Raw genomic sequence first — 12,902 nt, 5'->3', positions numbered from 1 at the left:
AAAGGCAAACATAAGCATTTAGGGTGCATGAGTATTTTTAGGAAGCCAAATTACTTTATGCAGCTGAAGCCTTACAGGCTGTTGATAACAGCCAAGTGCAGTGACTTGTGAAATATTAATGTGCCAACAACTGCAATGTCAACTTGACACCAACTCCTGAATCTCAAGATACAATCACTGCCACAACATAAATGAAGCACCTGCAAAACGCTGATAATTTCTACCATCTTAAATTAACACCTGCTACTTATCTTTGTTTCAGTGCTTGAACGTGAAATACTTGAATAAATTAACAGAAGGTAAAGAGGGCACTGGCATTTCTTCTTTCTTAGCAAAAGCTACATGGTTGAAAAACAGTAATGCTTGCGTAATGCAATTAAACTAGTTAAGATGACAGTGGGGTTAGAAAATTAAACGGATATAGAATAAAGACTTTATCTGCAGGAACTATGGCATGAAATATATTAGAAGTATTCAGTAACTTACTTTGTATACTATTGCATAATTAAGTTTGAATAAGTGCTAATATGATTTCCAAGAGAAGTACATGGTGGTAAACTCAATTTCATTGTCATGCAAAATTTTATAATAAAAAAAAACACTACAAACGCATGTGCTGGGCAGGGTTATTAGTTAACTATAAATAAAACCATAAAAATATATGTGAAATCTTGAAATACATGTTAAAATACACATTGAAATAAAATACACATTAAGAAAAACTAGTCGCCAAGTCAACATTTCTCACTTTAAGTTTATCTTGAAGTACAAAAATAACTAAAACTCAACAAAAAAATTATAATAAATAGAATAATAAATATAAACAGAAAAAAACGAAAACTACTAAAAATGACAAAAAAAGGATTTACTCAAATTAAAATGAAAACAGTAAATGTAAAAAATAAAAACTGGTTCAAAATATAAACTATAATAAAATCTCAATAATACTAAAATAACACTGATTATGGAACAGTTTGTTTTTGCTTTAATTCTGGATTAATTTTGCACATTTGTGGCAGAAGCTTAATAACTGATGCAGATGTAAGTATTATGTATCTATCAACTATCTATCAACTGCAATTTTAAGCGCAATTATATAATTAAATGTTGAGCAAATCAACATGAACTTATATATATATATATATATATATATATAAAATTTAATAATTAATTAAATAATTAATAATTAATTAATTTATAATAATTTATGCGTTTAGCAGACGCTTTTATCCAAAGCGACTTACAGTGCATTCAGGCTATACATTTTTTACCAGTATGTGTGGAACCCACGACCTTTTGCGATATAGTATATATATATATATATATATATATATATATATATATATATATACACACAAATAATTTTATATACATAAATTTATATTTACATTACATTACAGTAATATGGACACTGTAAATGTAAAATGTTATGTGCTCACCATACTGTCGTAATGAATGAGCTCCAGCTCGTAGTCCGGCAGAATATCGGTCCGGTTGTTCACGAGATCCAAAGCCATCTGGGCTGCGGGGAGACACGCTTGACCACCGGGCCATCCTCCACTCATGGGAAACAGAGCTCCGATGTACAGTTTCTTCTTGCCTGCAACCGCACACGGCCAGGAGAGAAAGATAAGCAGTGCGTAAAGGAGAGCCAAGCTTCTCCAAACTCTCCCCAAGGTCCTGATCCTCTCCGTCGATGCCATTAATATCCGATTTGACATTTATACGTTTTGAACTTAAAATGTGCGGTTGTGTCCGATGCCGAAAGTGTCCGCACGTGCGACGAGTCAGAGTAAGAGAACCGTGCACGGAACGCGTAAAAACAGTAGTGCTGAACACTTTAAGCGCAATATGAAATTGCAGGCGGTTTAACCACAGTCTGGATGCTCGTTGGGATTTATATGTTTACAGTAGTTATAATTTCATATCTGATATCAGTCAGCCATGGCTATGAGCTTTTAGCGTCGTAACACACTTAAGACATCTCATCTTGCGCGCTTTCTTGGAACTTATTTAGAGCGTCTTGAATAGCTCAGAATCTTCAGACCCCGTCTAATCTTAAGAATCTTTTACAATTTGCAGACCTTTCAGAATCTTTTAGAGGCTTCAGAACCTTTTGAAATATAATCTTCAGAATCTGTTAGAATCTTTTAATTGTTAGGAATCTTTTAGAATCTTTAGACTCTTTTGAATCTTCTGAAGTACTTTTTTAGAATCTTTAGAATCTTCCATCTTTACAATCTCTGAAATGTGCAGAATCTTTAACAACCATCGAAATATGCTGAATATTTTATAATCTTCAGAGTCTTTAGAATCTTCTCAGCAGTTTCTACTCGGACACTAAATCACTATGTCCTGTCACAGAATGCGCTTCAACACAAACCAGCTGTCCAAACATGTAAAAGCACCAAGCTACAGAAAACACGCTTTGAATGTTGGGTAAAAACAAATGCGCCATCGGGCAGTTATTGTCTCTTTCTCTTTCTCTCTCACAGTCACAGACGGTGTGTTTGTAGCGCAGCTATGCTCATGGTTCACTACAGGAGAGAAAAACAGGTGGTGTTGCGCGACATTGACGGTCAGAACGCGCTCCGCTGATCCTCTGGCGTTGCTTTATTTACCACCCCGCGTAAATTTTAAGCTGTTTATTCCGGCATCTGATCAGAATATTAAAAAATAACAATTGTGCTGCGGCATAATCCTTTAATCCGCCGGGAGGAGAGGGGGAGAGACTGACCACCAAACGCAGTACACTGAGATCCGCACTCAGAGCAGACAGCAGAGAACTGATGCACTGACAGACGAACAGTACTGTTGTATAGCGGGATGGGGCGGGGTTAAAGTAAACGCTCTCTTCTGAATCAGAATCACTTTCACTGAATCAAAAACATTTTCAAAATTCATGCAGTTGATTAACGCACGTTACAGCTAAACTCAGCTGGAAAAATTATGTGAACCTACTACATCTATCTATCTATCTATCTATCTATCTATCTATCTATCTATCTATCTATCTGTCTTTTTTTGTCTGTCTTTCTGTCTGTCTGTCTGTCTGCCTCTCTGTCTGTCTGTCTGTCCGTCTGTCTGTCTGTCCGTCTGTTTGTCTGTCCAGCTTTCTGCCTCTCTGTCTGTCCGTCTGTCTGTCTGTCCGTCTGTTTGTCTGTCCAGCTTTCTGCCTCTCTGTCTGTCTGTCTGGCTTTCTGTCTCTCTGTGTCTCTCTCTCTCTCACTCTCTTTCTTTCTTTCCATTTGTTTGTTCATCCATCCATCCATCAATCAATAGCAGAGTTCTTCCATCCATCAAAAATTCTTCAATCAAAATAGCCTTTAGAATTCTCTATCTATCTATCTATCTATCTATCTATCTATCTGTCTGTCTGTCTGTCTGTCTGTCTGTCTGTCTGTCTGTCCGTCTGTCCGTCTGTCCGTCTGTCCAGCTTTCTGTCTGTCTGTCTGCCGCTCTGTCTGCCGCTCTGTCTGTCTGTCTGACTTTCGGTCTCTCTGTGTCTCTCTCCCTCTCACTCTCTTTCTTTCTTTCCGTTTGTTTGTTCATCCATCCATCCATCAATCAATAGCTGAGTTCTTCCAGCCATCAAAAATTCTTCAATCAAAATAGCCTTTAGAATTATCTATCTATCTATCTATCTATCTATCTATCTATCTATCTATCTAACTATCTATCTATCTATCTATATGTCATCTATCTATCTATCTATCTATCTATCTATCTGTCTATCTATCTATCTATCTATCTATCTATCTATGTCTGTCAGTCTGTCTACTTGTTATTTCTGTTCGTCTGTCCATTTATCTGTCCTTCCATCAATCAAAAGATGAGTTCTTCCATCCATCCAAAAATCTATCAATCATATTTTTGCCTTAGAATTATATTGGAAAAACAAAAGAAATCTAAACCCTCTATGGATATATATGTAATACATGTATGTTCTTCAATTTGACTTTTTTTATTTGGTATCCATTTCACATCCTGAAAAATAAAAATCAAGAAAGATTCCTCTATCCATCCATCCATCGATTGATTCTATCCATGTGATCTCAGGGTGCACTTACATACACTTACATTGCCAATATTGACACCTTACACATAATGTAGGTAGCTTTTATTGCCCGCACAGCTCTCTGGATTCTACTATTCACTCTAAATACTCTAAAACAACAGAGTAGAGCTGAAGTTGATGACTTGAGGACCTGAGATGACAGTGACATTTGGAGCTCCCTTTGAATCCACTCTCTCCATATGCCAGTCATTAATTATTCATCCTTGATCTTTAGTTGTTATTTAATAAAAGAAAGGCTGGAGAAGCCTCCTGTGAGGATATATAATTACCCATTAGTTTATGCGATAACTAAATATGTTTACAAAACAGAATGAGATTTTATGTACAAGGTCAGTTTTTGTTCATAAAGGGGTTTACAGAGGGCTGGCAAACAAAAGGTCACCTTTATGCTGAATTACCCTTTAACAACCACAGTAAAAGCGATGTAATCACCACCCGGTACACACAGGCTCGAATATATTCAGACACACACATAAACACACACTGCGCTGAGATACACACATAACCTCATATACATTCATACACACACAGGGCAGAAATACACACAGTGCTACACACTCTGGCCGAGTGTTAATCTTCAGCCTGCTGAGAGTGCACTAAGTAGGCAGTGATCTCTCGCTGTGAGTTAACAGAGGGAGTCGAGAGAGAGTGCATTTGCGTGGCTTGATAGTCTAAATCAGCAGAGCCGAAAGAAACGAGGGGAAATGAAAGAAAGGACAGAGGGATTGAGAGGAATGGAAGGCAATTAGAGGGAGGGATGGATGAATGAGAGGGTGCTACAGTCGTGCTTGCAGGAGCACTTGTGTTAATGCTGAGAGGCAGCCTGAAAAATTATAATGAGGTTCTATAGTGGGGTAGTCGACATGAGCTTGACGTCCTACATTCTATACTGTATCTAAAACTATTTTAAACAGCATTTTGCTCATTCTTTATAAGCATGAAGCTTATATGACATCATAAAAATGGGATGTTTGTCATATATACACATGGAATATTGGTACTTTTCAAAACCCTATAACATCAAAATTAGTTTTGTAGCTTTATCTATCTATCTATCTGTCTATCTGTCTTTTTTTGTCTGTCTTTCTGTCTGTCTGTCTGTCTGCCTCTCTGTCTGTCTGTCTGTCCGTCTGTCCGTCTGTCCGTCTGTTTGTCTGTCCAGCTTTCTGCCTCTCTGTCTGTCCGTCTGTCTGTCTGTCCGTCTGTTTGTCTGTCCAGCTTTCTGCCTCTCTGTCTGTCTGTCTGGCTTTCTGTCTCTCTGTGTCTCTCTCTCTCTCACTCTCTTTCTTTCTTTCCATTTGTTTGTTCATCCATCCATCCATCAATCAATAGCAGAGTTCTTCCATCCATCAAAAATTCTTCAATCAAAATAGCCTTTAGAATTCTCTATCTATCTATCTATCTATCTATCTATCTATCTGTCTGTCTGTCTGTCTGTCTGTCTGTCTGTCTGTCTGTCCGTCTGTCCGTCTGTCCGTCTGTCCAGCTTTCTGTCTGTCTGTCTGCCGCTCTGTCTGCCGCTCTGTCTGTCTGTCTGACTTTCGGTCTCTCTGTGTCTCTCTCCCTCTCACTCTCTTTCTTTCTTTCCGTTTGTTTGTTCATCCATCCATCCATCAATCAATAGCTGAGTTCTTCCAGCCATCAAAAATTCTTCAATCAAAATAGCCTTTAGAATTCTCTATCTATCTATCTATCTATCTATCTATCTGTCTATCTATCTATCTATCTATCTATCTATCTATGTCTGTCAGTCTGTCTACTTGTTATTTCTGTTCGTCTGTCCATTTATCTGTCCTTCCATCAATCAAAAGATGAGTTCTTCCATCCATCCAAAAATCTATCAATCATATTTTTGCCTTAGAATTATATTGGAAAAACAAAAGAAATCGAAACCCTCTATGGATATATATGTAATACATGTATGTTCTTCAATTTGACTTTTTTTATTTGGTATCCATTTCACATCCTGAAAAATAAAAATCAAGAAAGATTCCTCTATCCATCCATCCATCGATTGATTCTATCCATGTGATCTCAGGGTGCACTTACATACACTTACATTGCCAATATTGACACCTTACACATAATGTAGGTAGCTTTTATTGCCCGCACAGCTCTCTGGATTCTACTATTCACTCTAAATACTCTAAAACAACAGAGTAGAGCTGAAGTTGATGACTTGAGGACCTGAGATGACAGTGACATTTGGAGCTCCCTTTGAATCCACTCTCTCCATATGCCAGTCATTAATTATTCATCCTTGATCTTTAGTTGTTATTTAATAAAAGAAAGGCTGGAGAAGCCTCCTGTGAGGATATATAATTACCCATTAGTTTATGCGATAACTAAATATGTTTACAAAACAGAATGAGATTTTATGTACAAGGTCAGTTTTTGTTCATAAAGGGGTTTACAGAGGGCTGGCAAACAAAAGGTCACCTTTATGCTGAATTACCCTTTAACAACCACAGTAAAAGCGATGTAATCACCACCCGGTACACACAGGCTCGAATATATTCAGACACACACATAAACACACACTGCGCTGAGATACACACATAACCTCATATACATTCATACACACACAGGGCAGAAATACACACAGTGCTACACACTCTGGCCGAGTGTTAATCTTCAGCCTGCTGAGAGTGCACTAAGTAGGCAGTGATCTCTCGCTGTGAGTTAACAGAGGGAGTCGAGAGAGAGTGCATTTGCGTGGCTTGATAGTCTAAATCAGCAGAGCCGAAAGAAACGAGGGGAAATGAAAGAAAGGACAGAGGGATTGAGAGGAATGGAAGGCAATTAGAGGGAGGGATGGATGAATGAGAGGGTGCTACAGTCGTGCTTGCAGGAGCACTTGTGTTAATGCTGAGAGGCAGCCTGAAAAATTATAATGAGGTTCTATAGTGGGGTAGTCGACATGAGCTTGACGTCCTACATTCTATACTGTATCTAAAACTATTTTAAACAGCATTTTGCTCATTCTTTATAAGCATGAAGCTTATATGACATCATAAAAATGGGATGTTTGTCATATATACACATGGAATATTGGTACTTTTCAAAACCCTATAACATCAAAATTAGTTTTGTAGCTTTTAGACCACGTATGTTAGATTTGAAGTCATATGTTAATGTACTAAGCATTATAAATACATAAAAAATCTGCAGTGTTCATTTCAGGGAAAAGAGAACAAAAATATTGATGACTCATCCTGCACTACACAGATTTCCGACCAATCAAATGGTCTCTAGAATGAGAATGGTCCTCCATGAGGTCTTACAAATGTATTTGTCACACTTTATAACCAAATCAAAAAACTATAAGGTAAAAATTTGTTTAAAAATTGTGGGGGAAAAAATGGTGACAAGTTACAGGACCACTGTCATATAGATTCCTATATATTTTAACTGAAAATCTAGTTGTTGATCAAATAAATATATGAATAAATAAGATCATGATGTGCATCCACGTAACACAACAGTTCACAAATAAATTATTTAATGCAGCGATAGTCTGAGGAACAGAAATGGTCTAGATGGTAAAACAAAATGAATTTATAAACATAAAAAATATTTAAATCTATATTTATATATCAATATATATGCAGACACACGCAAATACGTTTTAACTGAGCGAGCGAGCGAGCGGTCTGTCCGTCTGTCCGTCTGTCCGTCTGTCCGTCTGTCCGTCTGTCCGTCTGTCCGTCTGTCCGTCTGTCCGTCTGTCCGTCTGTCCGTCTGTCCGTCTGTCCGTCTGTCCAGCTTTCTGTCTGTCTGTCTGCCGCTCTGTCTGCCGCTCTGTCTGTCTGTCTGACTTTCGGTCTCTCTGTGTCTCTCTCCCTCTCACTCTCTTTCTTTCTTTCCGTTTGTTTGTTCATCCATCCATCCATCAATCAATAGCTGAGTTCTTCCAGCCATCAAAAATTATTCAATCAAAATAGCCTTTAGAATTCTCTATCTATCTATCTATCTATCTATCTATCTATCTATCTATCTATCTATCTGTCTATCTATCTATCTATCTATCTATCTATCTATCTATGTCTGTCAGTCTGTCTACTTGTTATTTCTGTTCGTCTGTCCATTTATCTGTCCTTCCATCAATCAAAAGATGAGTTCTTCCATCCATCCAAAAATCTATCAATCATATTTTTGCCTTAGAATTATATTGGAAAAACAAAAGAAATCTAAACCCTCTATGGATATATATGTAATACATGTATGTTCTTCAATTTGACTTTTTTTATTTGGTATCCATTTCACATCCTGAAAAATAAAAATCAAGAAAGATTCCTCTATCCATCCATCCATCGATTGATTCTATCCATGTGATCTCAGGGTGCACTTACATACACTTACATTGCCAATATTGACACCTTACACATAATGTAGGTAGCTTTTATTGCCCGCACAGCTCTCTGGATTCTACTATTCACTCTAAATACTCTAAAACAACAGAGTAGAGCTGAAGTTGATGACTTGAGGACCTGAGATGACAGTGACATTTGGAGCTCCCTTTGAATCCACTCTCTCCATATGCCAGTCATTAATTATTCATCCTTGATCTTTAGTTGTTATTTAATAAAAGAAAGGCTGGAGAAGCCTCCTGTGAGGATATATAATTACCCATTAGTTTATGCGATAACTAAATATGTTTACAAAACAGAATGAGATTTTATGTACAAGGTCAGTTTTTGTTCATAAAGGGGTTTACAGAGGGCTGGCAAACAAAAGGTCACCTTTATGCTGAATTACCCTTTAACAACCACAGTAAAAGCGATGTAATCACCACCCGGTACACACAGGCTCGAATATATTCAGACACACACATAAACACACACTGCGCTGAGATACACACATAACCTCATATACATTCATACACACACAGGGCAGAAATACACACAGTGCTACACACTCTGGCCGAGTGTTAATCTTCAGCCTGCTGAGAGTGCACTAAGTAGGCAGTGATCTCTCGCTGTGAGTTAACAGAGGGAGTCGAGAGAGAGTGCATTTGCGTGGCTTGATAGTCTAAATCAGCAGAGCCGAAAGAAACGAGGGGAAATGAAAGAAAGGACAGAGGGATTGAGAGGAATGGAAGGCAATTAGAGGGAGGGATGGATGAATGAGAGGGTGCTACAGTCGTGCTTGCAGGAGCACTTGTGTTAATGCTGAGAGGCAGCCTGAAAAATTATAATGAGGTTCTATAGTGGGGTAGTCGACATGAGCTTGACGTCCTACATTCTATACTGTATCTAAAACTATTTTAAACAGCATTTTGCTCATTCTTTATAAGCATGAAGCTTATATGACATCATAAAAATGGGATGTTTGTCATATATACACATGGAATATTGGTACTTTTCAAAACCCTATAACATCAAAATTAGTTTTGTAGCTTTTAGACCACGTATGTTAGATTTGAAGTCATATGTTAATGTACTAAGCATTATAAATACATAAAAAATCTGCAGTGTTCATTTCAGGGAAAAGAGAACAAAAATATTGATGACTCATCCTGCACTACACAGATTTCCGACCAATCAAATGGTCTCTAGAATGAGAATGGTCCTCCATGAGGTCTTACAAATGTATTTGTCACACTTTATAACCAAATCAAAAAACTATAAGGTAAAAATTTGTTTAAAAATTGTGGGGGAAAAAATGGTGACAAGTTACAGGACCACTGTCATATAGATTCCTATATATTTTAACTGAAAATCTAGTTGTTGATCAAATAAATATATGAATAAATAAGATCATGATGTGCATCCACGTAACACAACAGTTCACAAATAAATTATTTAATGCAGCGATAGTCTGAGGAACAGAAATGGTCTAGATGGTAAAACAAAATGAATTTATAAACATAAAAAATATTTAAATCTATATTTATATATCAATATATATGCAGACACACGCAAATACGTTTTAACTGAGCGAGCGAGCGAGCGAGAGAGAGAGAGAGAGAGAGAGAGAGAGAGAGAGAGAGAGAGAGCACTAAAATATTGGAAATTATTTGATGCATTGAGGGAGCAGATTTCAGACAACTTATGGTAAAATACAGCCCCCTTGTGGTTGAACTAAGCATTACAATTTAGACTTTCACAATTGGAATTGTGGTTTGCAAATTGGATATACTACTGTATTCTTAAAAAATAGCTTAATATTATTTTTACAGTGTCATTTTACACTCTGCTGTTTGTTTTTACATATTTCAAGCAAACTAACAAAGTGGACTGTCAAGTGATAAACAGATTATCATGGGCTGTAAAATATCAGTATTTTAGGAGATTCTTGGGAAATGTGACCTCTGAAATGAAAAATGAAATAACCATTTTTATGTCTTACCTGTATAGTTACTGTCATCTGATGGTGCACAAAAGAAAACAAGAGACATATATGGTTAAAAATATTCATATTAGGGAAACAGATACATTTATGTGATTGACTGTTAAATCATAAACATACTCACAGACACAGAACGGTTTAGGTGAGTCCCATTTGCCCAGCTTGGTACAGTGTGAGATATTGAAACCCTCCAATAAGAAGCCAGCATGACAGCTGTAGTGAAGAACTGTGCCCTCTACTGGTTGCCCAGGGGGCAGCAGCGCCACCCTCCCGTTCTCCAGAGACATCCAGGAACGTGGGCAAACCAATACTGAGAATTTTAACAAGACGTTTATCACATCTTACATCCTTTTAGCACATTTATATAAACTTGAAATTACACAGCCTTAAAGTGTAACGCCACTAACACAACAACACACAGACAATTACATTTAAATAAAAAGATACTTGCATGTAGAATTTCACTTGAAATATATATATACTGTGTGTGTATGTATATATATATATATAACACACAGCCGCTCAAAGGTTTGGGATCAGTAGGATTTTTATTGTTTTTAAAGAAGTTTCTTCTGCTCATCAAGGCTGCATTTATTTGATCAAAAATACAGAAAAAAACAATAATATTGTGAAATATTATTGAAATTTAAAATAACGGTTTTCTATCTTAATATACTTTAAAATATAATTTATTCCTGTTATGCAAAGCTGAATTTTCAGTATCATTGCTCCAGTCTTCAGTGTCACACATGATCCTTCAGAAATCATTCTAACATGCTAACTCATAATCAATGATTGAAACTGTTGTGCTGCTTAATATATTTTTGGAACCTGTGACACTTTTGTCAGGATTTTTTGATGAATAAAAAGTTTAAAAGAACAGCTTTTATTCAAAATATAAATCTTTTGTAACAATGTACACTACTGTTCAAAAGTTTGGAGTCAATAAATTTTATTCTTTAAAAAAAAAAAAAAAATTAATACTTTTATTCAGCAAGGATGTGCTAAATTGCAAAGTGATAGTAAAGACTTCTATTGTTACAAAACATTTCTATTTTAAATAAATGCTGTTTTTTTTACTTTTTATTCCTTCAGTGTCACACATGATCCTTCAGAAATCATTCTAACATGCTAACTCATAATCAATGATTGAAACTGTTGTGCTGCTTAATATATTTTTGGAACCTGTGACACTTTTGTCAGGATTTTTTGATGAATAAAAAGTTTAAAAGAACAGCTTTTATTCAAAATATAAATCTTTTGTAACAATGTACACTACTGTTCAAAAGTTTGGAGTCAATAAATTTTATTCTTTTAAAAAAATAATAATAATTAATACTTTTATTCAGCAAGGATGTGCTAAATTGCAAAGTGATAGTAAAGACTTCTATTGTTACAAAACATTTCTATTTTAAATAAATGCTGTTTTTTTTACTTTTTATTCATCAAAAATTCCTGACAAAAGCATCACAGGTTCCAAAAAATATTTTCAATATTGCTAAACTGTTTCAATCATTGATTATGAATTAGCATGTTAGATTGATTTCTGAAGGATCAGGTGTGACACTGAAGTCTGGAGTAATGATACTGAAAATTCAGCTTTTATCACAGGAATAAATCATATTTTAAAGGACATACACATAGAACATAGAAAACAGTTATTTTAAATTGTAAAAATATTTCACAATATTACTGTTTTTTCTGTATTTTTGATCAAATAAATGCAGCCTTCATGAGCAAAAGAGAGTTCTTTAAAAACATCTATCTATCTATCTATATATATATATATATATATATATATATATATATATATATATATATATAGTGTGTGTGTGTGTGTGTGTGAGCGAGATACTGTGGAACAATATAAGAAATATTGGTATATTATACAGTTTAGTTCATTTGTAAAGCATTTGAATTCAGAATGCTGTTATTGACCAATCAGAATCCAGTATTCCACAGAGCTGTGTGATAAATATAGATATTAATCAATACAATAGGACAGCAAGGGCACCTACAGCATCTGCTGAGCTGGTTCATGTCAGTCCAGGTGCCATTGGGAAGGCATTTTCGGACCTTGGGCCCCACAATAACTCTGCTTCCTCTACAGATATATTCTATCTCATAGTCTACCGGCAAGATCTGCACACTGCGGATCTACAGAGAGAGAGAAAGAGAGACGTTTTGTAGATTGAATTAGATGTTGCTATGGGTCATAGTCCCTTCAGAACTGACATTGATGTTTATGACTGCCATTTTAATGTGCTGCCGTAGACTTTTACCTGTTCCTGAGTCAGTCCTCTGTAGCGAATCCCTCCGTCTCTGGGGGGACGAATGATTGCACATCCTGAAAGAGAGTAAGAGAGATGGGGGAGGATGAAACGAATAGAGATGAAATGTTTTCAGCTTAGTCACAATGCACAAACTAACATCAATAACCTAAAATGACAGATGTTCCGGGTAACTTTATATC

At 36.1% G+C, this 12,902-nt stretch overlaps 1 protein-coding gene across 2 annotated transcripts in view; it reads right to left on the bottom strand.

The window, feature by feature from the left end:
- LOC107586826 (gamma-aminobutyric acid type B receptor subunit 1-like) overlaps positions 1–12,902 on the bottom strand; it is a 61,356-nt gene that overhangs the window by 44,552 nt on the left and 3,902 nt on the right. For both annotated transcript variants that reach the window (XM_016274368.1, XM_016274376.1), the window contains exons 3-7: positions 12,712–12,776; positions 12,448–12,586; positions 10,554–10,739; positions 10,430–10,447; positions 1,440–1,600 (exon numbers count right to left, since the gene is read on the bottom strand). In XM_016274368.1, coding sequence (XP_016129854.1) covers positions 1,440–1,600; positions 10,430–10,447; positions 10,554–10,739; positions 12,448–12,586; positions 12,712–12,776 — 569 coding nt within the window. The remainder of the gene's footprint in view (positions 1–1,439; positions 1,601–10,429; positions 10,448–10,553; positions 10,740–12,447; positions 12,587–12,711; positions 12,777–12,902) is intronic.

Source organism: Sinocyclocheilus grahami, unplaced genomic scaffold (assembly GCF_001515645.1).
Source record: "Sinocyclocheilus grahami isolate Dianchi unplaced genomic scaffold, SAMN03320097.WGS_v1.1 scaffold6.1, whole genome shotgun sequence".
NCBI lineage: Eukaryota > Metazoa > Chordata > Actinopteri > Cypriniformes > Cyprinidae > Sinocyclocheilus > Sinocyclocheilus grahami.
Note: the sequence above shows the minus strand (reverse complement) of the source record. Positions and strands in the feature narration are given on the sequence as shown.